This window comes from Xiphias gladius, chromosome 17 (assembly GCF_016859285.1).
Source record: "Xiphias gladius isolate SHS-SW01 ecotype Sanya breed wild chromosome 17, ASM1685928v1, whole genome shotgun sequence".
Classification (NCBI taxonomy): Eukaryota; Metazoa; Chordata; class Actinopteri; order Istiophoriformes; family Xiphiidae; genus Xiphias; species Xiphias gladius.
Genome location: NC_053416.1, coordinates 24503500 through 24530389, shown reverse-complemented (window position 1 = coordinate 24530389; position 26890 = coordinate 24503500). Strand labels below are relative to the sequence as shown.

General features: G+C 39.1%; 1 protein-coding gene and 1 long non-coding RNA gene across 4 annotated transcripts; one reads left to right on the top strand and one right to left on the bottom strand.

Annotated features, from left to right (window-relative positions):
* Window positions 1-3878: 3878 nt before the first annotated feature.
* On the top strand, window positions 3879-4745 carry bhlha9 (basic helix-loop-helix family, member a9). Its single transcript, XM_040151289.1, has one exon. It carries the CDS (start codon window positions 3879-3881, stop codon window positions 4743-4745), a length of 867 nt encoding a protein of 288 aa, XP_040007223.1.
* A 2176-nt stretch (window positions 4746-6921) lies between these two features.
* Window positions 6922-18374, bottom strand: LOC120802938. Of its 3 annotated transcripts, none has more exons than XR_005709272.1 (5): window positions 18340-18374; window positions 16481-16523; window positions 15090-15191; window positions 13580-13742; window positions 6922-7567 (listed from the first exon to the last, which is right to left on the bottom strand). It is a non-coding gene; the product is annotated as an uncharacterized LOC120802938 (long non-coding RNA). The 3 variants fall into 3 exon arrangements; XR_005709271.1 differs by lacking the exon at window positions 6922-7567 and adding an exon at window positions 11276-11863; XR_005709273.1 differs by lacking the exon at window positions 6922-7567 and adding an exon at window positions 11276-11863 and having other exon boundaries at window positions 13580-13721.
* Window positions 18375-26890: the final 8516 nt, after the last annotated feature.

Genomic DNA, 26890 nt, shown 5'->3' with positions numbered 1-26890 from the left:
TTGACCAGTGTTGGAATGTAACTGAGTATATTTAAATACCATATTTAACATTCAATTACTGTACTTAACAACAATTTTTATTTTATTTGGAAAAATAATATCAACTTATAAAATACAGTGCATCGTTGTTGATTCAAGTACCAAGCAGTACAAAAAATCTCTACCAGCTGTGACATTCAAATGCTGCCTAAATGTTAATGTATTGGTAAGAATATTCCAGTAATAGAATATATACTATAATACACAACTCTGAAAGGGCCATTCTGCCCCACATGTAGTTTTACTTTTGATATTTTAAGTACATTTCTCTGATACCACTTTGCAGCTACAGTTACTAGTTACTTTGCAAGTTTTATTTTAGGAGAATAGTTTTACAAAGTAATAATGCTTCTTTAAGTTACTAATCTAAAAAAAAAAAAGGACTTCCTTCAACACTGCCCTTGATGAGTTATCCTTGCACCAAAAAACAAAAATTGATAATTACACTTCATCCAGTAAACTTGAGTAGCATATACTGTAATTCCCAAAGACCCACAAAGAAGCGGTATTTCTGGTACATGAAAACATAACTTTCACTCAAAAGAAAATTATGTTTTAAGTTTGAAGTTTTTTTAATGTAAATTTCTTCCTTGACTGAGGAGGCAATGCAGTGTTTTAGCAAGAACAGAGATTAGAGTATGACAAATAACATAACTGCCATGAAATGCCCAGAGATTGGCACTTTACAGTGGATAACCTTGATTTTTACAGACATTAACTATTCCCAAGGTATTGTGCTGTGACAAATGGTTGAGGGTCAGAAATAACCGCAACCCTTTCTTTTTTTTTTGACTGGAGGCTTTTTATTGAGGTGAGAAAATTCCATGGCAGACACCAAAAACATGCATTAACATACCACTGCAAAGCCAAGGTTAGCAAACCTGGACCTTACTCACTTATTACCCCTAACTACCCCTTTGGAAATATACATCTATAATGTTTGGCACAGAGACCTCTAATAACAAACGGCTAACAACCAGTCATTATGGGGGCTTGAGCAGGAGATTTACAAATCTGAGGTTCAGCGGCGTTGGACAGGTTCCCTCGCTTGAAAATGGTTATTCCATCAAGGGCATGGCGATCTGCGTGATAAAATCTTGTGATTTATTCCCGGCGGCTGATAATTACTGGTGTCTTGTCACCTGTCAAAAATAAATGGACGGGGAGAGTCCGAGGCTCTAGTCTTCATGCTCTTTACACTACAGCAGTAAATCTGACATGTTTGTGAAGCCATAAATCACAGTTTGTGATAAAGTCTACGCACACCTTGGAGCTGAGCAGTGTGGGCTGAACATTTCAAGCCGTTTTAGCTAGAAAGGTATGCAGTAGATCAGCAGGGTTATTTAAAAGGTGTGGTAAATAAAGCGGTTTAAGTGGTTACTTTACAACTTCACAGGAATGGACAATTTGTTGAACGCAAAACAAGAAAGACAAAAATAAGTGAAATGCTTAAAAGTAATCATTGTGATTCATCTGTTTGTGCGCCGTGTCTGTGCGGCTTTAACACTACAGGACAATACACGGTAGCAACGGTTTGGAGACATTTTGTTGTGCAACAATAAATGCATACATTAAATGAGAAGAATTTTTCTCATGAGGTATGTACACATCTTGCTTCATTAGGGCTTACTTGTGTAAGTCAGAAACATTTGATTCAAAAAACTGTATTTTGCACTGCTCAGATGTCATATTCAGGTTATATTATATTCAGGTCAGTTACTGGAGCTTTTGGACATTAAATAGCATTCAAAATTGTAGTAATTCTGCCTTTTTTAATTAATAAAAGCTTAGAACAAATCTTAGTCGATTTAATGGTGTTGCTAAGTTTTAAATTTAGACAAAACGAGCATAGTGTGGTAAGCAAGTTTGACTCATGAATAGCTTTGGGGTCAAGCTCTACAAGTTTTTAAAGACAAAAAAATAGAAAATAAATCTTCTTGTTTTCTACTTACCTATTTAAAAATGCTCAGGGTTTATTAAAAGTGTAGTAGAGAATATTCTGTAAATCTCTAAAATAATAAAAATATGTTAATTTTGCAACTTTGTAGCATTATCAATTGTACTAATAAATTAATAATTCGTGCAAAACCTCAGGAGGTATCTAAACATTTGCACTTATCGTCAATGACTATATAATGAGTGAACGATCCAAGTCTATGCTGATCTCCTGGACACAGCAGTAAAAAGGCTAGACTGAATCAGCACCTCAAATCAATAGCTGCGCTTTTAGAACTGAAACTCTGGGCTGTAATTGTTTTAAAGGTTGGCGTCTCAGAGCCGCAACACATATAATAAAAAGAAGAGGGCAGGAAGGAAGTAATGTTTCTCAACGACCCCCAGCCCTACCCTTTAGTTACCTGACCCGTTGCACTTGGCCAGAAGCCTAGCTGAAGGTCTGTGCAATCACCTTTCACTGACCACTACAATATCTGACACATAGATCTTTCATGTGGATGTAGGTCCTTTCCCCATTCCAGTGTTCAATCCCAAACTTCAGAGGACTCTGAAGTGTAAATAAAACACACAACAGTCTATTTATATTCTGTATCTAGTATGCATTTGTTTAGAAAAATTACAAGTAACTCTTCACCTTACAGGGTATTCAATAAAAACTACATTAAAGCATTTAAGCATTGAAAAAGTCAAAATGTTATAAAAATGGAACCACGTCTTCAATAGCAAAAGATAGCAGCCAGCAGCAATTGCAGGTTCTAATTGTAAAATATTTGCCCTTGTTTTTTCCCTCTCTTTGAAGTCTAGTGCTCGTTCTACTCTTGTCCTCAGGTGCTGCCCAGGCCTGATTTATGGGGATGGGTTCCAGGGAAGCTACACTAAATTACATGGCCCTTAAACCTGAGCAGAGAGACACAGAGAGAGAGGGAGAATCGCCACACTAGAGACAGCTAATTGCAAAGACAAATCTAACCAACGCTAGATAAGAAGGTTCCTCTCTTCCTCGACCTGAGAAAGGGGGAAATGCGTACAGCAGATAAGGCCACCTGGATAAATGCGCAATTGTTCACGAATGTCCCTGAGACTAACATGCATGGAACACCTATTTAGATGAATATCCCTTCATTGCTAATGATGGTAAACAGAAAGAGGTGCACATGGTATGATGCAGAGAAAAAGGACTAATCATGTCGGTGATCTGTCAGTCTGAGTGGCATGATACAGTATTGTTCTTTGTAAAGGAGGGAGTTACAAGGACAGCAAATGGACCAAGTGACTAGTAGAAACTTACTCTATCTTTCCTAGTTTATACTTACTCTACAGTAAGTAGTAACACATCTAACTGGAGTTGGGGATTATACAAGCATTAAGTAGTGAAAAAGATTTTAATCAAATCCTCTGTTAAAGGAAGTACAAAGTTAACTGCTATTTCCAAATAATAAGTATGTTTAGCTTATGTTTTTACACTGATGTGAAGTGTTGAAACTGTTCTGTAAGATCCCGTAAGGGATGTTGGGGAGAGTAGGGGGAGGAGGTGACAGTGCCATTTGCCTGGAGGGCACCCATAAACCTGCAGAGGGAGAGAGAGTGCACCATTCCTCACAGGTGACTGTACCATGTGACTTCAAAAGCTTTTAAAAGCAGGGCAACCTGTCCTGTCGACATACAAGTAATCACAAGGCACCAGAGGAGTCAGAGAAGGAGAATACCTGGGCTGTCGGCCCAGCAGCAAACACCGACAGCCCCACAAAAACAAATACTGAGGGAGTGCTTGCAGCGTGCAGACACAGCAGGACAAACCTGAACAACACAGACTCTTCACTACAACTACATTTCAAGTACCAAGATTTTTCTCAGAGTCGTCTAGTCGCAGCATTATTGACATAATGAGCTGCAGCAGTGTTGCAGGTTCAGAATTCTCTGAGGAAGAGCTGGAGCTTGGCGTGCTGGGGCAAGGTGAGGACGAGGGAAGTCCCAAGGCATCTTTCCAAGACAGTGAGAGCTCAACCAGCAGCCCAAGTGACCCAGAGGAAGACCAGACCAAGAAGCGCAATCGACCAGTCCGCTCAAAAGCTCGACGAATGGCTGCCAATGTCCGTGAACGGAAGCGCATCATGGATTACAACCAGGCCTTCAATGCCCTGCGCGTTGCTCTTAACCATGACCTCAGTGGCAAACGGCTCTCCAAGATTGCCACACTGCAGAGGGCCATAAACCGCATCTCTGCTCTCTCAGTATTCCTGAGCTCCAACCCTCCCAGCAAGCCCTGCACCCACCGGGAGTGCAACAGGGTGTCTGCGGTGCCAGCTGCGATGGGAGCATCTCGGCTTGAGCAGTCCAGGGTAACGGTTCCTCGTCTGGAGCATCAGAGTTACATCCCCTGGCACGCGTCCATCTCTCACCAGATGCCGCCACAACAAGGGCCTCACGTGCACAGGCTGCCCACAGAGCCACACATCTACATGGATAGCACTGTGCCATCATGTCCCCCGTCACCACACTACCCTTGTTATCCCACTGAGGGACAGCTTTATGCCTCACATGGACACTGCAGCAGCCCCCACAACCATCCGCCCAGTCCCCTGCGATACTCTCAGGTGGGTGAGGGGTACCAGCAAGGGATATGGGCGTCCTGTACTCAAGGATACATGGACACTTTTGCCGAGCCGCCTCCAGCTTTGGGGCTTCCATGGCAGGTGAGCTACAAGCAGGATCCGGAGCACGGACTCTCTCTGTGCTCTGACATACTGTAACAGGTACATCAACCAATTTGAGCCCTGAAGACTACTGATAAAACCAGAGGACTGCTAAATGATCTCAGGGAGAAAACTGACATGAGGTTTTTGTGTTTCTGCTGTTGCAATCAATTCAGTATTACAATAACACTCTCTTATTGTAGAGCAGAGTCATCTAAATGTAACTGACAGATATAAATAAAGTGCAATGGCAATCCAGACTACAGAATGTTGTAAATATTGGGAAGTGTATTTTGATCTTGCATTTCAAAATGTTAAACCTAAAGAATGATCTACTATCTACTGTAGATAATTAACCCACAAAACTTTAAATTGTTAAATTGTCATCTCTATGGTCTTCTGCAAAAGTTGAATTATTGAACATTATTATGCATTACTAAATGTGTAATATTTAAAGGAAACATGAACACTTAGCTGGGTAAGACCATAAAAAGCACTAAGTAGACTAATCAACAAAGATGGGCAGCCTCCACATGTGCTATACTGTCTGTATAGCACTGTAACTTGTTCTCACACTATGTTTTCTTTCAAGTAGTGGAAAGTGCATCTTAAGGAAATGTGATTAAGATTTGAACCTGAACTTCAACATTTGTTAATGTATTTATTCTCTGTATTGCATACAACGTCATGGCTGTTTGTAAAATTGTAAAGAGTTTGTACATCATTTTCTAAACTTCAAAATTAAATGTTAAAATTATATGATTCCTTTTGTGTTTCCTTTCATGGCAAAAATGTTTACTTGTAATTCATTTGGTTTTCAGGACTTCCATAAAACACTAACACAACACTTTGCTTTACAAATGTTTGTGTCTAAGTGCAAGCATGCATGTCTGTATGTGTGTGTCTATGCGTTTGATTATAGCCCTCAGGTCAGCAGCCTCCACCATTCTGAGTTTGAGATGACAGAGGTCCTTCACTCATTGAAAAAATGCCCTTACAAGTCCATTCTTGTCATTTTTCTGGGAGAAGAAAAGTCAAGGTGCTATTTACACAAAGCAAAATAAAAGCATGGGGTGACAGCTAAATGGACAACACTGACAATGTTTTTACTATGTGTGTTTTTACTAAGAATCGATAAGCAATGCAGGGTATGAGAAGTGCATGTAGTGCATCTTGATTTTCTGGATTCTTTGCTTTTTGCATTGCACATTTTGGTTAAAACTACTGCTATGCAACAACAGCAAGCGAGATCATCACTAGTGATTGGTCAGCCGGTCTTTTTGCAATCAAGAAAAGTCAATTCTAACCACATACTCTCCTCCTGGCCCTACCAGCTCATGTTAGTCAACAACAGCTTTCCCTTCCCTGCTGAACAGTATGTCATGGAAAACAGCTTTAATATTAGACCATAGGATGGAGCCCACCGACAGATTTATGTGGGCTCAGGAAGGAAGAGTGTGCCTCGTCATCAGTGTGGTGAAATCCCCTGTCAGGCTGCACTGGCCCGCAGGTGGAATTGGGTGTGGGAGAGTTTTTTGAACATCCTGGAGGTCTCCCAACAAGTGCCTCGAGATGCTGCTGAAAAGAGCTGGCCTGGGGAGAAGCACTGCAGGCTTTGGGGAGAAATAAATGGTGTGGTACAACAACAATTAGCAGGCAGGAAGGAAAGGGAATGCAGACAAAAAGATGAATGGAGAGGAGGAGTAAAATAATAGGAAGAGGAGGATATATGTGGTAAAAAAGGAGGAGAGTGACTGTACTTTGAGCCTGTCGATCAGCTTCTGTACAGACGTGATTCACTGGAAAACCTTGACTCACCAGCGAGAGATGAGTGTGGCTGACAGCACTCAGTGACGGCATGTCTCTTTCTCCTCCCTTTTTGGCACAGAAGCAGATCTCCACTCACTACATCCAGTTTATCTACTTGTCTTGGTCCTCAAAAGAATCGGGAGTGAAAGTGGGCTGATAGTACCACGCAATTCTACTGAGACTACAAAGGTTTTCTAGTTCTTGTTGCTGGTTTATTTCACCGAGAGAAAAATCTCCACATCAGATAGAATGCCAAAAGTCTGGCTCTTTGTTGCCTTACAAAAAAGTTGCCAACAAAATGGCTGTATAGAAAAAAATTTGTAGTATTTTCACTGTCAAGTTGGATTTTCTAACAAAGCTGACAAAAACAAGAAAAAAATCAGCCACAGAAAACATTTCATTAAAACCGGGTTGCTAATAAAGTGATTTTATCTCAGTTTAGATTGGTGTTAAAAAAGTGATGCAGCTACACATTACATAGTGAATATCACATAAGAAATGTATAAACTGCTGTACTGTGAAATAGAGTAGAAACAATTGATCAATTACTCGATCAACAGAAAAATATTGAGCTCATCTGGTTTCAGAAAGCTGAAAATGTGAGGATTTGTTACTTTTTGATTTCTAAAAGGGTAGAAAACTGAATATCTTTCTCGGTTTGGACTGCTAATCGGACATCTTCAAGCTTCCCCTGGGGATCTGGGAAACTGTGATGGACATTGTTCATAAATTTCTGACATTTTATAAAAAACATGATTATAATTGATTAATCAAGAAAATAATCATCAGATTTATCAATATTGAAAACAACTGTTAGTTGCAGCCTTAACATAACGTGTGTTGGTTATTACCAAAATCAGTTTGTGAGAAAGTAGTTGGTAATGAGAGATTATCCAGTGCAGGGTGAAAATCCCACAACTTTGTCTAGTCTCTGTCCTTTAAAAGGCCAACTTTTTTATGTTCACTGTGACTCAGCTGAGGATTTGCCTCACTTCTCCGACATGTGAGCCTGTGGGTGATGCATCTTTTTTTCAGACTGTTCTGACTCCCCGACACCCTCTGCTGCCAAACTGATGGAAGAGAAAACAAGCAAACATGAGAGAAATTATGCCAAGACACAAGGGTGTGTTTGCGTGATATATGGGGATGAGTCAGCCTTCAGAGTGAAGATGCACGTTGATGCTCTACCTACTGTGCCCATCCCCTGCTCCCCAAGCACATGTACTGTATGCAGGCGCACATACACAGATATGACGTCATTGATGACGGTGCCAAGAAGTGAAGGTGCCAGAGGACATAATGTGACAGACTTAGTTTGTTCCCATAACACACACACATTATACGTGTATTACTTACTTTCTGTGAGACACACAACTGTGTTAAGACATTAAATTAAATTGCATGGACCTATTAAATCACCCACTGAGGTTTATTCTGAAAAACTATGCCTACTTAAAAGAGTATACTTTAATTACAACTGAATTACGACTGTATGTCTATGGTAAAAAAATCTAATCATGTATATTATCCCCGTCTCTCTCCATATATTTCCTGTCTATCTCTACACTGTCAACTATCAAATTCAGCTGAAAGTCAATTAACAACATATAGCAACAAACGTATACAGATTTGGGCAGTGACTTATGACCTAGTTGCTACATTATAAACAAGGGGTACTTGATAATAGTCACTCTGTTTCCAGAGTTCTTTGGGGGAGGGTTCTTTATATTTTCTTGTAGGTTTTCTCTTTTGATATTGGATTATACGTGTATTTCATTATTTATCAAATTTTATCCTCGTTAAAAACTCTTGCCACACTCATTCAGGGAGTGTTATCACTGCACTTTTCTCCTGACAAATGGGACAAGAGGCAGCTTGTTTTATTGATTTGTTTGGCTCAGCAGAGCAATGAGTAGTTTTGCTGCTAAACACTAGATGGAGACAGGACAATAGAACTCTGCTATACAGTATATTCAGCAAGTGAAAAGAATCCAGGGCCTGTGCTCAACAGATGTTCAACAAGACTAGGTCAAAAGCTAGTTTGTGGCTGGACTTTATCCGTTTGCTTCTCTCCTACTGTCTGTGCTCAGACATATAGTAGTTTAATACAGCTCAATTCCCAATAAAGCTGTTCCCATTTATATGTTTATCTGTTTCTGTTGACAACGGAACAAGAATGAAATAATGACTGAAACGTGGCCCTTTGAGACTCCATGTTAACCAACAATCACTTCCAAGCCAATTCCAAGCTGCTGCTCTGCTCTGCTGAAATCCTGATTTTATTACCGTGACGTTGTCTGACAGAATCACCATAACCATAAGTTAAAGACATCTGTGCTGTGATTTCAGCTATATTTACTTGTAAAATAAGGTGACCAGATTTCTGAAATGAAAACTGGGGACATTTACAGTTCGGCGGTCAATATATCAAATATATATTAAAATGTCCAATTTTTTTATCTATGAAATAAAAAAGGGGGACAGTTCTGTTGTCATTGATTTTGACCATGGTAATTGTTGTAGTGTAAGAAAACAATTTTTAACTCCGACTTATAAAATTAACTTAGATAATAGGACTTAACTTTTTCTTCTGCTCCAATCTTCCTTCTCTTCTTTTCTTCACTTGTCTTCCCTGTCTTTCCTCCTTTCCTTCTCTTTACCTTTCAACTTAATTCTTCAGTCTCCCTGTTTAACCCTTTTTACTTCCTTAATTTTTTCTTCTCACACTCTTCTCCTTCCTGTCCAATCTCTGATAATAAATAGTACATGATTACATAAAATACTTTGGTTAACAGATTCCCATTGCTTTCCTCATTTTGTAATTTTATTGTTTAGAATAATAACTTGGCAGGCTCTGTAATCATTCTTTTACCTTTCTCTGTCTCCTTCACTCTCCTTCTTATCCAGTCTTCCTCCTTTCCTTCCTCACCACTCTCCCTCTAAGGGTTTAAAGCAAAAAAAAAAAAAAAAAATTTGGATTTTCTTTTCAGGCCAAGTCATATACAGGTTACAGGCAGCTCATTATTAGGCCACGACGAATGCTAAATAATAGCATGTTAAATGTTAACTTTGTTTGTAGATCGCATGGTAGCCTACATCCAAGTAGACTGTATGGCTACACATCAGCTACCTATCACCTGGTAGTACGATTCCTAAGTCCTATGACCCCACCCCTGATTCTAACCATGGATTACCTCCTGGCTTGAAAAGAGGTTTGTGGTGATGTTGTGGTTCACATGACACTTGCTAATGTCTGGTTGAGTTTTATCCTGCACTCAGTCAGTCAGTCAGTAAGTCACAGACATTTGCTTTTATAGGGCTGGTCCTGCTGTTGAGGTCCGGCCAATACTTAACAGGAACAGAAACTGGAAAAAAAATTTGATTTTAACCAAAAAACAAATAAAAAGCACGATTTATTTCACATGTCATTATAAAGATCTGGCTGATCCATCTGCGAGCATGCGACAACATTGGTGCCTATTTTTCAGAATCTGTTTAATTTCAGAGGTCCTAGGGTTTTGTTATCTCAGAATCCCTGTGTACAAGTTACATGATTTATTTGAATTATGATCAGTTTTCCCCATACAAGTCTCCTTCTGTCACAAACTAAAAACACTAGTTTGATTTTCCTACAAGAACATATGATATCTGATGACGTCAAACCAAACTTAGATGCAAAGCAAGAAAAAACAATGCTGTAGGTTACATTAAAAAATGGAGTGTATAATATTTCACCAAGGGAAATAACACTGTAACACTGACAACACAATGTATTAAAAGTGTATTAATAATAATACTGACCAATGCATAATTCAGTGTTTGACATGGAAACATTAGAACTGACTGAAAAAGACATAATTTTGTCCTTTTACTTGTACAGGGTCTGTGCAGGACTCTCTTAGTCACTTCTTCTGTGCTGCAGCAGCACTTTACCTCTGTACCACTCCTCTGCTTTTTAACAGTACAATGGTTGTGTATTAGACCATTGTACTATTAATCTAACTCTAAATCTTGAGCTGTCTGGTGCCACATCCCTTCTGTGGACCAAACAAATTCATGAGTGGATATAAAGTCTGTTTTTAGCCGGCTTATTCTGTTAAAAGCCGCATCTCAGATTTACTTCAGAGGGCTACAGAGTTTGTTTAGCCGCAACTGCCTGTTGCTCCAGGGACGTCTTGCAACTTTCATGCTGAATGGTACTCATGCTGGAATTTTTGCAACTGAACTCCACCACCATCTTCCATGCAGACTGACCAAGGACAGCTCAGATTGACTCCAAAATTTAAAATTTACATAGCATTGGCATGGTATGCCAACATGAAACAAGCAGTGATAGCTGTGAAGAGTTGACCAAAGGAAAAACAACCCCAGTGTGATCACAGCAGCTTCTATCTGTGAGGAGTTTTCAAACACAGCTTCACTGCTTTTTTGTGTGGATCGCTTCTGAGGAGCTTCCCACAGTCTAAAGACAAGCCAGTCAGTTAGATAGGATCAATCTCATTGGCCTGTAGATAGGAATATGAACATTTACATGCTCAGAGAACATACCTTTATGTTGACATAGCAATCGCACAAATTTGTTTAATTAAATATGGGCCAACTTGTACTCCAGTGACAAGACATCTGTTTAAGACTAGTTTTAATGCAACTTCAAAGAGATTACTCTGAAATAGAGGAAGAGAACAGGATTACTAGCTACTTCTATCCAGCTGTGTTGGAGATAACTTGGCACAATAAAGAAAAATAGAAAAGAAGATGGGATACTGTTGCTGCAGAAGTGATGGTTATATGGTTTTTTTAATGGCAGCTCAAGGGATTTCAACACTCATGTGAACGATTAGAGTGACTTTGAAGTGGACTTTTGATGTTAAAATCATCTCCCCATTATCTGTCCCCCGTGCATGCTAACGATGTCGCACAGACTACATTACGTAATCACAGATGAAAGGTAATTGTGTTATCCTGTCTTAAGCATCTTGAAAATAAAAAAAAAGTGAACAGGGAAAATGAAGGAATCAATGACATTGTGACCTGGGATGCCTCAAACATATCCGGAGCAACTGTGCAGTTGAGCTTAAGCTGAATGTGGCAGGAGAGCACAAAGGTGACACTCTGACAAGATGACACATCTCCCAATCCACCGTGGATAACGCGCTTGGCTGACATAGAGGTTACAGAGATACAGGGATAAGCTGAGAATACAGGGTGGCAGTTGTGGCTCTGTGATCAGAGAGGCTGTATTCAGCATCAAGGTGAGGAGGCCTTTGGTTTATGAATTTGAACAGTCACAGTCCCGGGTCCTGCATCTTTGGTTTTTCATTAAATTCAGACTCTCTTCATCTGCTGGTGAAGTACCAGCTGTTTATCTGCTTTGAGATGGGGAAAAAAGCTATTCAGCCTTGTGTAGATATGCAGCAGGAAATAAGAAAAATGGACAGGGAAATTTGATGACATTTAGTATTCCTGATACTATTCCTCTAGAATCTCTCTCTGTCACACACTCACACACACAAATTTGGACTTCTATCTTTGTGAGGCCCCTTTCCCTAACCTTAACCATCAACACTTAATGCCTAACCCCAACCCTTACCCTAACCCTAACCTAAAACTGATTCTAACCTGAGACCTAAAACCAAGTCTTAACCCCAAAACAGCTCATGAAGATGTATCAAAAAGTGAGGACCGGCCAAAATGTCCTCACTTTTCCAAAATGTCCTCACTCCGCAAGGTATATAAGTCAAAATGGTCCTCATATAGTTAGAAGTGTAAGTACACAAACATACACCCACAACCACAGAGAGAGAGAGAAAAGCAAAGTGTCATGTTTCATCTATTTATTCACTGCTGGCTATGTATTTTCATGCAGTATGTAAACAACTATTTGGAATTGTCATTCATTCCCTTGCCGCCTTCATCTTTCCCATTGATTCCTCTTCAAATTCAGCTCTGAGGACAGCCTGTTCCAATTAAGCCTGCCTCATATATGCAAGGAGAGAATCTGACAAAAACACAGTCTAAAAAACATTTGGGGCTTCTTTCAAAATGTCTGCGTCCAGACTGGAACTCCTTAGATCTCTGTGTTGAGCCCTCTCAGCAAAAGCTGTAACTGCTTACACTATATAAGAAATGTGCTATTCATAACTGTCGGCTTTAATGGGCACATTAAATTGGCTAGAGTGAGAAAGAAACATTAGCAAATGAAGAAAATAATCTTCACCATTTTGACAACACATGAGCAGTATTTAGAGAAAATGCAGCAAAGACATAAAACACAACCATACATACAAATACAGAAATGCTCTGCAAATACAGACAACACAACACAGTTTTTAGGGTCTGCTGAAAACTTCTCTTGTTTTGTAACTTAGTTCCTTTTTGTTCTGTGCAACTTGCCACGTTTCTGTTTTAACACATTTTCTTTGTTTGATTGTGTTGTCTATATTTGCACATATTGTTATGCTGCATATGTGTTGTCAAATAGGTGAAGGTATTTTCTTCTTTGACTGTGTTTTGTCTCTCTGCAAGTGTCTTTTGTTTTGTTTTGTTTGCTGCAGTGCGTTGAGCTCTGATGACCACCATCAAATACAGTATCTGTGCACTATGTAGAAGTGCTGTTTCTCTTGGAGAGTCACATATCTGAAGAAGACAGCCTGTGGGCCTGTGACTGGAAACCCCCCAATTGGTTCTACTGGATAGGAGCTCTTTTGAAACTGTGTATTAATGTGAGACAAGCTGTTGTTGGAACACACACACATATGTATGAGCTGACTTAGTAGGTGAAAATAAATTCTCACTTGTCTGCCCTGAAACTTAAGACTCCAGTGTTGGTATCATGCTGGGGTTTGTCCATATTGGCTTGAACTCTGTTCCCTTAGCTTCATTAAACAGGTATGTTGTTGTTATTATTATTATTATTATTATTATTATTATTATTATTATTATTATTAATTAAAAAAAATATATGGGTGTGTTGGTTTTGCACAAACCGCCATAACAAGCACACAATCATTGCTTGACTTACAGACATATACAAACTGACATAATACACAAAAGAGCATGATTTCAGCTTTTTGCTGCCTCACCTCAAGAATGTTAAGATGGAATGTCATTTCCCCAAGTAGTCGCTAACACCATTAGTCAAGATGCCAGGCAGAATAGATGGGTAATGTCAGCGACGCAGCCATTTCCCTCGCTCATGTTTCAGGTGCCATGGATTGTAGAAATCTTTGGGAATGACAAGTTTACCTGTTTAAAGAATTCCAAACAGTTCATTTTATGAGAGCAGGGAATACATTGAGCTGTGAGTGCGTTCAGTGATTTAACGAATTTCCCCCATGACTACCTCTCTCATTTCTGTGTTTTTAATGTGGAGTGGTGTGCACACACTTTGCGAAGGGCTTAATAATAATATAACAAAAACTGAGGAGAACTTCCATTTCACAAGCTGACCTCACCCACAGACAGCTTGTAAACATCTAGGTGCCCCTTCCCCACAGTCCATTCCCTATTAACTCAAAGGTCAATAAATTCACTCCAACACTAAATTGATTTTGGGATGCTGTCAGTTCCTGGCGCTTCCATTAAAGTATTTTCATTTTACTCAGTTAACTAAAATAAAATCATTTGCTCTTATGGATGTCAGAGTGTGCTATATTTGTTTATTTGTTCTTGTTCAATTAACAGTTGAATTTTCTAGGAGAATTAATGAGAATATTTTTGCAAGAAACTTGTTACTTTTACTTATCCAATTTAAAGTTGGAGCTGATTTATTACAACAGAAATACTTTTTCCCAATATGTCAATTTTAAGGTAAATTCATTGGCATGCTGTGTAGCACTTAGCTCAAACAATTAAGGAAGATACAGAGGCTAGATCGCTTAAAGTTGGTAATTTGGTTAATAGAGCAGATCTAAATAATTGTGAAAAGTAAATTGGTCTCTTAAAAGGTTATCTGTACTCTGACACGGGGCCGCCTCTCAGGAATATAAAACGACACCTTGTTAAGTGATTGGACAGGCTCATTTCAGCAGCTATTTTCATTGCTGCACCTTAATTATTTAATTTTCCACTCTTCTTGGAATCCACCTCTAATGGATTGATTTTTTCCGGGGAAATTGGTTTATAAAACCTCCACGAGAGGAGAGGGTGGCAGGAACATGTCAGATGAGAGGGGAGTGAGCTGAGAAGGAGTAGAGGGTTGGAAGAAAAGTGCCAGTGAAGACATAAAGGGAGACTTTGAGGACAATTAGGTAAATAAGCTGAAATTTACGATTGTGCCTTCACAGGGTCGCCAAGCAATTACAGCTTCTTGTATTCCATAAGCTTCCTCTAATCATTTGTTTGAAACCATTTCATTAGAGTCACAAGAAAGAAAATTATCATTACTGATTGAACTTCAACATCCTGAGGTCAACTGAATATTGGACCTGAGCTGATGTCTTCCAGGGCAACATAGATTTTCATACACGTTTGTATAATCTCATTCAAATTAGTGTCCTCTGGGAGAGATAGCAAAGGGATCGGCTGTAATAAGAATACCAAATAAGTTGTGTCATTAGTCACAGATAAAGATACATTATATGCCAGACTTACTTGGCCTCTGGGGCTTTACTGTATTTTTCGTTGACGGATGTTTTTCTTTTTTTCCTTCTATGCAGCTGAGAATCACAAATTAATCAATTCCCTTTTCTGGGCCTGAGAAATACAAAGAAAGGCAGTTACTGAGGGAGAAAATATGATAAGGGTAAAGAATTGAACCTCAACTGTCAAAAGAGGATGGATTAGTTTTGTTCGGTTAGGTAAGTCAAACAGGCTTTATATTGACTGTGTGGCTAAGGAAAATTAAACCCAAACATCAGAACGTCAAGGTATGATTTACATGCACAGACTCTACACGGAATATCAGTGAATCAGTGAACTCAATGACCTAATGTAAACTTACACACAGTATGAAAGCGAGTGTGAAGTCACTTACATAACATAATAATGACAATAACTACCAATACGTAACAATGAAATACAGCTTAATAAGGGATGGCATAAATATAAATGAATAATTTAAATTATAATAATTAAGAGTAAGAAACATGTTTATTCATATTTAAAATTTATATTTTTAAAACACACACAATTTTACCTTTTTGTTTGATTCATATTTTCCAATAGTTTACCTGACTCCTTCAGTTTCCCCAAACTTTAGCTAGCTAATAGCTACATGTAGAACATTTTTGTCATGCACTTAAGCTAACATTGTTAGCTAGCAATATAGGGGACAAGTGCTAACTAATGCTGATTTAGGTTGCATTTGCAGTTAAAAATTAATAAAAAAAATAAATTCAAATTACCTTTCAAATATACCCTGTTTTCTACCACAATGGAGGACATGTTTATTCCTGTTCCCCTTTAAAAAACTTGAATGAGCACAAGTATCCCTTCCTTATCCTATTTGATGAGATCAAATTAAACTATGTGAAGAGAAAGTTTTGACTTTTTTGCCCTCTAGTGGTTGTGTTACTATAGAGGGACGCAATAAGCATAACAGGTTCCTATAATAAAATATTAGAAACACTGTAAAAAAAAACGTTTTGATTGTAATTTCAAAGAAAAGCGAAATCAATAACTAATCAGGATTTATCAGTCTCTTAAATCATCAAATAGTCATTTTTTATTTCCCTTGTACTTTCCAATGAGTTCAGGATAAGATGCTTTAAAAAGTCCATTCGTTGGACAACAGTTGGTCATTGGACGACAATTACATTTTTGTCCAGAATCCTCAAAAATTCTTCTATAGCCTGCATCTTGTGTTAGAGTAAATATATTCCGTCTGCTACACAGTAACATAGATTTTTTACCTTCGCATCTCTTGTAAGCAAGATATAGTATATAGGCCCATACATAACATGAGTGTAAATATTTGAAAGGCAATACCAGTTAAAACACATTGCACACCTTTTACAGTTAAAAATGCTAGTTAAAAGTTTTACCTGTCAATCTTGCTGTGTGCGGTCTGTGCATGGAGTAAGACATCTGGAAAACAAGACATCAAGTCCCACTCATAGAAAAGACCAAGAGTATCCTGTGACTACTCACTTTATGGAAGCTCATTCTGAAATGTCTCCTTAAACACGCTTAAAGTCCCTCAAACCACCCTGCTCTCCAGTCCCCCTGGATCTGTACTGCAGCGTGAGCTTTAATACATATTGTGTCAGTAAGTATTTTTTGTGTCTGTGCAAATCTCCTTTGGATGAATTTCTTTAGATAGTTTATCCTCAGTAGGAAAAGAATTGACAACTTCTTCAAATTCTGTATTATTTTACTCAAGTTTTTATCTCAAATCTTTTCTTCTCAGGTTTTAACTCTTACTCCAGCTATTCTGAATGATTATGAACTGGCCTTCTGTTTAGACATTTTTTCTTTGTATATATTGGTGTTTTAATCTGTGGGCCCTTTTCACTGCAGACATTTTGAATTGCTGTAGGAAAAGCACAGGTGTTACTGATAACAGCAATGATGGCTCTGTTCTATTTAAATGTCCCAATAAACCATGACAGTCTGACAGTGAGGCAGGAAGAACAACCGACTTTTTCACAGTAGACATTTTGACTTGTTTTAGTATGAATAGCATAGTTGTACTAATAACAAAATTGTAAAAGTGCATTACATTAGAGTGTGCAAGTTCAAGGTCTTAGGCTGCAGTTGATAAGTCAAAAAACTCTCCTTTCCTAACCACTTTTCCTCACCCTCAATGAAAAACATCATGAGGTCAAGGAAAGATGTGAAGGAGAAATCATAAGGACTTAGGAAAAGACAATCGCAGTGCTAAGACAATCCGAGTGCACTTACACTGAGCTACGTAAGTATGAAACTGTGGATTTTATCGCCGTGGGTCTGCCATGGTGAAACTAGAATGTTCTGAAGATGGACTGCAAAAAGCGCATCTTGGATACGACACCCTGTGCGTTCTTACCTTGTTGTTTAAATCAGGCTGCCTGAACATGGGCATCCTGGTGAAAAATATCACTTCATTACTGAGATTGGAATTGAAATAAAACAGGACTATAGGCTACCAGTCACAAAAGTGAAACGAAATGGTTGTGTCATTGAGAACGGCTGCCCACCCTCCTGTCCACTCATATTAATTCACATGAATCTCAATTAGTATGACTGTATGAAAATAATTGTTACATTTATACCAGACAGGCATAAAACGTTAGGCCCACAGATCAGCTACTGTGCATATCATGACTCTTAAGTTTCAACATGTTGAATTAAAAATATCGTCTGGCTAAAAACGTGTGATATCCCTTTTACTTGAAATACAGACAGACGGACCAAACCGGTATTTTTACTTTAATACTTTAACTACATTTTGCTGCTGATTCATACGTACTTTTACTAAGTGTGATTTTCCATGCAGGACTTTTACTTAATGGAGTAGCTACTCAGTGGAGTATTAATGGAGTATTTCTTTACATTGCTGGTACTTTTTGGATACTTTTTCTTAAGTAAAGGATCCTAATATTTTTCCTCCCACTGAATATATATATCGCTGAAGAGATGATCCACTTTAACCCTTTCCTTTATTGAAGCAAGGGTTTCAGCATCTGCGGCTAAAGAACAATTAATTATTGATATTAGAATTTGTTAATGATAATAATGCTACTAACGATATTAGTCTAAAGATACAACAAGATCAAAATTAAGGTATATAACTAATGCAAACTGAGCATAGGTTACGCTACAACATTGACTTCCCTTTGATAATCTAACAACAGCAGGGTAACGTTCACAGTTCACCTGTGGGTTTAAGATTGTCTAAAGTTGATAAGGAACGATAACTTACGTGGTGATCTGCGTCCCTTGTTGGTCATGATCGTTTGTTTTTCCTTCCAGTTGAATGGTGCGTCTCTTTAAATGCTCCTGCCAGAAGGCATTATGGGACGGCATTACCTGCTTTCCTTTCATGGAGGAAAGGCCAGTGTATCCTATGCTAAAGGAGATAAGACAGGAAGCACTGAAGCTCCTTTCCTTAGCATTTAGAGAACTCAATCAGCTCTTATCATGGATACTTCCAGGTCATTTCACTCAGTCAGGAACCTTCCTAAGCAAAAAGGACTATTCGACCACAACCCTGGTGTTATGCATCCTGGCATACTGGCAAGGCTTACTATGAAACCTAGCTGGAACTGAGCCATTGTTAATGTTATTAGTAATGCCTGCACTTCTCCCACTAAAACAAGTGTAAATGTCTGCCATGAAAAAGGGTCTATTATAGGACCCTGAAAATTAAGCAGCTAAATGAAATTCAGTCATCATTCATTTAATTATTTACACCTGCGCTTTTCCTGCTATGACATGAAAATGGCCCATTGAAACAAATAAACCACCACACCACTGCAATAACACTGTTTGCAGGGGCCTCAGGTCTTTTCTGTTGGTTTCTTCTAGGGGAGATGAGCACCCTTTAGCTCCCATGGAATTCAAACTCTGCTCTGAGATGAAGTCACATAAAATGTTTTGTTATTTTCTTACTATCATTGCACTGTGCACTGTGCATTACAATTTAAATCACTGTGCCTCTAACAAAGTAACATTTTCTCAAGTTGCTGAACAGTCAGGCTGCAACAATACCTAACACGATATATTCAACATTTCAAATGGAGATTTCCTGCTTCATCACTTTACTTTGTTTCACCTCTGTTGTTCTGTAATTACCTTTAAAAGTGTACATGCTGCAGAACTAGTAAGCTTCCTTTCTTAAATGTATTTTTTCTTCTTTTATTTCAGGTTGCACAGCAAGTAAATAGAGAATGTAGTATTACCACCCTCTAAACAAGTAATGTAGACCTACATAACATGCAAACACTCAATACATCCATCATTCCCTGAACACTAACAGCTCTACATAAGAGTCTTGGTTGACAATTAAGCAGGGGGGTCATTATAATGGTGAAACATTACCACAGAATTGGAGAACACTCACCCAGAGGGCAATTAGCCTCATATAACCCTTATATGCCGACTGAAGTGAACTAAATTAAAGCAAATATTCACAACAGGGCTGAGGTCAGTTTTAGATTATGAAAATGTTCGTTTAGTCTTAAACATGTGGAGGGCTTTTATGACCTGTGGTGGGACCGAGTTATACAGTTTTGAATTGTGACAACAAGTTTAAATCTGCAGTTGGAATACATTAGTATAACACCAAGTGCATAAAGTGACCTCTAAAACCTTAGTATATCTATGTGGGTGGTTTCATTGATGAGATATTAATTAACCTTTAATCATAAAAGACAAAAAGAACAAAAATTAAGTAAAAAAGTGCCTGCATCAACTCTGGCCAACCAATTCCTTTTTGTATGTTCAGTCTGAATAATGCTACATAAAGCACAACATACTAATGACGATGCTGAAACCTCTCTAGATAATAAATTGCTCTTGACAATAAAGTGCATAACTGGTTCATTAAGACGAGGGAAATTTACTGTGTTATCAGCCACTGCAAGCTTCATCTAGTTTAAAATATCACATTAACTCATGTCAGCAAAGTGACACACATTGATAAATGTCTAAAACGAGAGCAAACTGAAACGCTGCAAGGCAGGATAGTGTGGAAAAAGGTCAGACAGCCAGCTGTATGTATTGAAAAATAATTAAAAAAAAATAAAATCTGTCAAATTACAGAAACTCAAACAAGATAGATTAATTTGTGAATACTCCTAAATGATTCAGGGGGACAGGCCTGGACAGAGCCCCCTGGATGCCAGAGATTATACATTTCTGTGGTGTCAAAACTGTTGTTGAAATTTAATAGCAGATGACAACAAATGTTTATTCATCTTATTTATTCAAATAATGTCTCACCTACACCTCTTTCTGCACTTAGAGACTCTTAAAGGGGAAGTCCACCAACTTAACACAACAAAGCCAGGTCTCGAGGAGTACTACTGCACGCTGTATCTGAAAATCTGATAAACTGCCTCAAGTGAGTCACTGTCGGTTGAAAACAAATTGGGGAGTGTGGAGATAGAGAGAAGTGAGCTCACCAGACCTCTGAAGCCAGCTCCTCATCTCTGCTTGAGGCTAACAGCTCGAAGCTAGATTAGCCACTACTAGCATAACAGACCGAATCTCAGACCGAATGGTCAGTGATTGAGTTGCAATGTGGGTAAAATAGGCCCCAGCTTTTGCAAAGATAAGTATGTGTGCAGTAAAAAAAACACACTATCCCTAGTTCTGCTGTATCAATTTTGATATTTTTTTAAGGTACAATGCTTAATCGGTGGAGTATTGTTTTAACAATAAATACAGACTGTATCCTGAACAGTATTGAGTAAAGAGACAACCAGTCTTATCAGGGTTAGAGCATTTGCCTCTGTGGTTCTCTTGGGTTCTTGCATATTTGTCTGTTAACACTAACATACAGTGCAGTAATTAGAATTGCCTCACATGAATCATGGATCAAGAAGTCAAATCATTCAAACGCTTTCTACTCCCATTGTCTTTTCCTGGCTGCAGATGAGCAAAGTTTCCCAGTGCAGCTTTGAGGAGATAATCTTGTAGCTAGTCCAATAAATGAAATGTCAGATATCAAGACCACATGCTGCTGCACTACAGTAACTGATTTGTTTGATGAGCAAGGAGATCAAACCAGAGAGTAATACAGAGCCGAAGTAGTGACATTCCTAAATCAATTATATTTATGTGTGTGAACACAATTTAACAACAACAACAATTTAATCATGCAATTAGACTTTGAAACAATTATCAATGCAGATTTCTTCAGGTGAACATTTCCACAGCATAAAGACCTCTACCACAGTAGTGGTAACAGTGAAACAGTGCGAGAAGTGGCCCTTTAACTAGCATAAGCCTAATTTGGACCGAGGGATATGATTTCTCTGTGTTCTCTCTGCGTTCAGTTACTCAAACCTGATTACTTTCACTAGAGAAGAGAAGAACATCAGGCAGTTCACCCCAGATGGTTTTTCACAAGTTAGTTAATTTTTCACCAGTTTTCCGGACCTCGAAAGCTTTTTGGAGGTCTTAGTTGGAGGAAACAGCAGCTCTCTGTGGGACATGGAGGAGACACAGATGGGGGAACAGCACCAGTGTGTTAGTGAATCTCAGACAGTGGGGATTTCAAACTGCACTCCCATTGATTCACATGGCACCTCTCTGCTCCTTGTTCAATGAGCTGCTTCTCCTCAACAGGACCATGAAGGAATCTGCTGCCCTATGTTTTACTGAAACCTGGTTCAGTGAATCCATCCCAAACCGTGGAGTACACCTGCTGGGCTTCCTTCTACACCAAGTGGATCATGTAATGGAGCTTTCAGGGAAAATAAAAGGTGGTGGAATTTGCTTCTACATCAGTGAAGGTTGGTTTACAGATGTTACAGTACTAAGTAAATATTGCACCCCGAACGTACGGCTATGAGCCTATCTCTATTTCTGGCTTGTTGCTGGGAGAAGAAATGCCCCCCCCATTCCATGTTCATATCTTTTATACAGAACAGTGAGGTGGAATAAAGGCGCACCATTCCTGCCTTGGGCGTTGGGCAGGAATGTATATAAAAGGGGCTAGTGTGGAGAAGCCTGCAAGACATGACAAACAACAGAAGACCACCACGTTTCACCAACTTCCCAGTCCCCAAGAAACCCTCCATCACTGGAATGACTACAGGCCTGTCGCTCTAACGTCTGTGGTCATAAAGTCCTTCGAACGACTTGTGTTGGCCCACCTGAAGAGCGTCACAGGACCCCTGCTGGACCCCCTGCAGTTTGCCTACAGGGCAAAGAGGTCAGTGGATGATACAGTCAACATGGGACTGTACTACCTCCTGCAACGCCTTGACTGCTCAGGGACATGAAAGGATCCTGTTTTGTTAACTTAGCCCGGTGTTCTACACCATCATTCCAGAAATTCTCTCCTCCAAGCTCTCCCTGCTCAATGTACCCTATCTGTCAATGGGTCACCAGCTCCCTGACAGTCAGGAAACAGCAGGTGAGGCTTGTGGAAGTCACTTCTGGTATATGCCCAGTCAACATTGTTGTCCCCAGGGATGTGTCCTCTCCCCACTGCTCTTCTCGCTCTAAGCCAATGACTGCAGCTCCAAAGACCCAGCTGTGAAACTCCTGAAGGTTACATGCAACACTATGGTCATTGGACTCATCCTAGATGGCGACGAGTCTGCATATCTGCAGGAGGTTGAACAGCGGTTGCTCTGGTGCATTCAGAACAACCTGGAGCTGAACACACTCTAGACTGTGGAGATGGCAGTGGACTTTAAGAGACATTCCTCAGCACTGCTCCCCCTCACAATATCCAACAGCCTTATGTCAACCCTGGAGACCCTCAGGTTTCTGAGAAACTACCATTTCCCAAGACCTGAAGTCAGAGACCAACATCAACTTCATTCTCCAAAAGGCCCAGCAGAGGAAGTACTTTCTGCAGCAACTGAGGAAGTCTGGTCTGGGACAAAAGCTGTTGAGCCAGCTCTACTCCACAGTCATTGAATCTGTCCTGTGCGCATCCATCACGGTCTGGTTTGGAGCAGTCCCAAAACAGGATAGGAACCGACCGCAGCAAACAGTAAGGACAGCAGAAAAAATTATTAGAGCTCCCCTGCCCACTCTCCAGGACTTGTGCTTTTCAAGAACCAGGAAATGGGCAAGGAAAATCATTACAGATTCTTCACACCCTGGACACAACCCTTTTCAACTCCTCCCCTCTGGCCGGCGCTACAGAACTTGTTTCCCCATGCTATCACCCTCATAAATAGCTGACCAGTATAATTTGCTATCCTATAGCTAATCTTGTTTTTTCAGATAGTCATTACACCCTGCTTCACATCTACAAATACTGTATTGTACAAATACTCATACATCACATTATCATCCACATATGTGATGCACATTATTGTTGTTTGAACTACAAAACATGCTTGCACTTTGTGTATACTGTTTGTCTTTTATATAATCTGTATATTGCTTGTATGTTGCGTATTTTCTGCAAATAATATGTACATTGTCTGTATATTGTCTGTATTGCTGGAGAGTAACCAACAGCCATAACCAAATTCCTTGTGTGTGTTAACATACTTGACAAATAAATCTGCTTCTGATTTTATGTGCAGTTCGGCTTCATTGGTCCAAATATATTCATTCCAAATCTCCAAGAAAACCAGAGTGATCTTTCATAAAGGACTCCAAGGAAAGAAAGGCTTATTGTGAAAAGCCTGTCTTAAATGAACCCAACAAACGGATCCTGGATTAAACTCTTTCATAAAGCCTATCTAGAGCTTATTTCATCATACTAAGTCAAGAACTACTCATTCATGATTTAAAGCTGCTATAATCAGTATTTTCATATTAACAATGGATCACATGACTACTTGTATGTGGAAGGTATCACTTGTAGTGAAGAATAGACATAGACTTCTCACCTGACTCTGTAGGATTGCTCAGCTTTAAGGAGCTTTACTGCATCTTTTGGCTCATAGTTTTGGTCTTCTGGCTGCAAGTGTACTTTTTTAGTGCACTCTGCTGTTTTTGATAATCCTTGTTGTGATTGCAGAGCTCATGCAGCTCAATGTTTGAAAACTTTGTGGAGTGCAGAGAGACTGAGTGGATTGGTTATATTTTGCATTGGAAATGAACTAGCAGAGAAGTTGGATTTTAGAGCAGATTGTGCAGGACTTTGCTGTGCACAAGGCTCACAGTTCAGGCAAGCGCATGCAACAAATAACTGTTGTAACCCACTTTACAGCAACCGTGTTGCCTAGCAATGCAGCTTTTTGTCTGTGTTACATTAACTTAGTTTATGTCATTTATACAGTACATGTAAACCTTTTCTGCTGCTTTATTCTGCTGCCAATTCTATAAGAAGTGGCAGGCTATTTCATATATATGTAGCTTAATGTTGCTACATAAAGTCTATGGACATCCAGCATGGTGTCCAGGTGTTTCTATTATTTTGTCCACCTAATTTATATCAATGAAGATAAAGAAGCTAAATAACAGAAACACCTCTCTGTATAATGTAATACAACTCAACAGCGCCACAAACTACATCCTCTAAAATGATGATACAGGTTATCAACACCTCACCTAAAACAATTTTAATAAAAACTGAACATTATAACCTTCATGAATGGAGGATTTATTGCAGGACTGTTGTATTAGACTGCATTAGTTTTAGCTAAGTGTACCTAATAAACTGCCAACTGAGTGTGTATTTGTTATTATCAGTTGTATGCACCAGCTGAAAAGTGCCTAACTGGAATATATTGGTTGCTTTTGGTGAAGTTCTCACCTGCATATATGCATTGAAATACCAATGCATATATGCCTGGTAGCCTAAAGATGTTCTTTTATTTAATAGTTTTATCATATATCATTACTATCACCATATAACAGTTTTTACCCCTCCCCTTCCCCCTTTTAAAAATGTAGTGCAGTAACGTTTACTCAGAGTACATTTAACTGACTTTCTTTGTTCTTTTATCTGAGTACATTTTTGCACAAGTAATTTTACTTCTTCAGTAAAATTTTGAAGTACTTTTACGTGATTACAATTTTCCTGCACTGTTTCCACCCCTTTTCAAATAAACATTTCCCCAAGTGCCAAATTTGAGCAAAGCAAACAACTGCTTGCAGACAAAAAAGTTTTTTCATTCATAATGTAAAGCTTGAGGTGAACCAGAAATAATGCATTTTGATTTAGCAAATAAGTTTTTTTCCTTCTTCCCCTTAGATAACAATTAATAATAATAATTAATAAATAATTAGTCCTGGCTTTCAAATTTCATGGCTTCTTCTAGCTAGGAAACAGATTAAAGTTTTATTTTAAAAGGAGCAACAGCTTCAAAAAGTTTGAGAGCTGCAGTTCTTAACTGCATTTCCCTGAAGTCGTCCAGATGTACTGGTTGCAGACTAAAAATACTTTCACACATGACAAAAAACACAAACACCCTCTAACATATGGCTTTTGTCTTCAGTGGGAAAGGGCACAATCGGCATTCATCAGTCAAATGACTCTGCAGTAATCGTGGGTATTTATTGGCTCCAACTCTGATCGGCAGTGATGGAACCATGACACCTGGGTGGACACGCTGATTTTTTTGCCTCTTTTCCGGTAAAGTGCTATGACGCATGTTGCCGTCCCGACGTTCACGCGTAAATATCTAGGAACATTTATTGTTTTTTACATTTTATAGGAACAACGTGCAACAGCTATTTTATTCTTCGTATGCAACACTGCATGTGCTGAGTTTGAAGAGACTGAAGTAAAGGATATAAAAAAGATACTACCGTAACGTAGTCACTGGCTTCATTGCTGCTTTCTACTGTTTACTAACCCTATTCTCCTGTGCGTTTGTGAAATCGAACTTGACACACCAGAAGCAAAAAAAAAACAAAACAGAAAGGAAAACTCATCTACAGGCAATGGGAAAGATGTCAATCAGCTTTTTTTTTGTGGGTTTACCCACATTTAAAAAACCTGCGTATATGCACTAATTTTGGTGTTAAAGGGTATAAGTGGCTGCCCTTAGAGTCAGACCCTACAGAGCCATCCTATTTCAACGATATTATCCAAAGTGGCACAGACAGCACCCACAGGGGTGAAAAAGGATGTATTGTCATTTTGGGCAGCTAAGAGTCAGTCTTCAAGCAAAAAAGCCCATAAGTCTGTACAGCTGCCAGAGGGGGAAGTTGGCCTCCATCAGCCCCCACACTGGGCTGTGCAGCAGTGGGGATCTATGACAGCTGAGCAGTTGATCTTAGAGGAGCTGCTGCAGGATAACAGCAGGGAAGGGGATTGGTGTTCCTTCAAAAATGAATGGAACACCCAAAGGCCTGTTGTGAGGAGGGGTCCTCCAAACTCCATTATTGCTGCTTAATATGCATACAGAAAAACTACAGGCTAATGTAGCACATGGTAACAGCCAGGAACAGCAGACATAAAAGTCACTGCTGTCAATGGGGCCCTCAAGGGGAGGGCGAGAAGGGACGGCCCCCATTGTCCACTTGGCTAATAGGCCAAGTGGACAATACTGACACTTTGACTATTTGGTGTAACATTTTAGCATGTATACTGTTCATTTTTGTGCCAAGTAAAGAAACTATTGGAGATGGTTTGGTGTGCATATTAAGAATACCCAAAAGATTTTCAGATACATCAGTCTAAAGTCTCTTTACAAGTGGATAATGCCACAGCATATGCATACCTGTACCCAACCATACCAACATATGTTTGAAACTGTACAATCAGTTTTCTTCAATAGCACAATCTGGAGCTTTCCTCTAATACCAACATCAAGTCAACTCATGAGCTTTGCACATACAAAATATAAAAAATGTATTTCTGGAGTTCCATGACATTTGGAATA

What these genes read in the sequence shown, in the direction of transcription:
- bhlha9 (XM_040151289.1), top strand. Translation starts at nt 3,879, where the DNA reads ATGAGCTGCAGCAGTGTTGCAGGTTCAGAATTCTCTGAGGAAGAGCTG.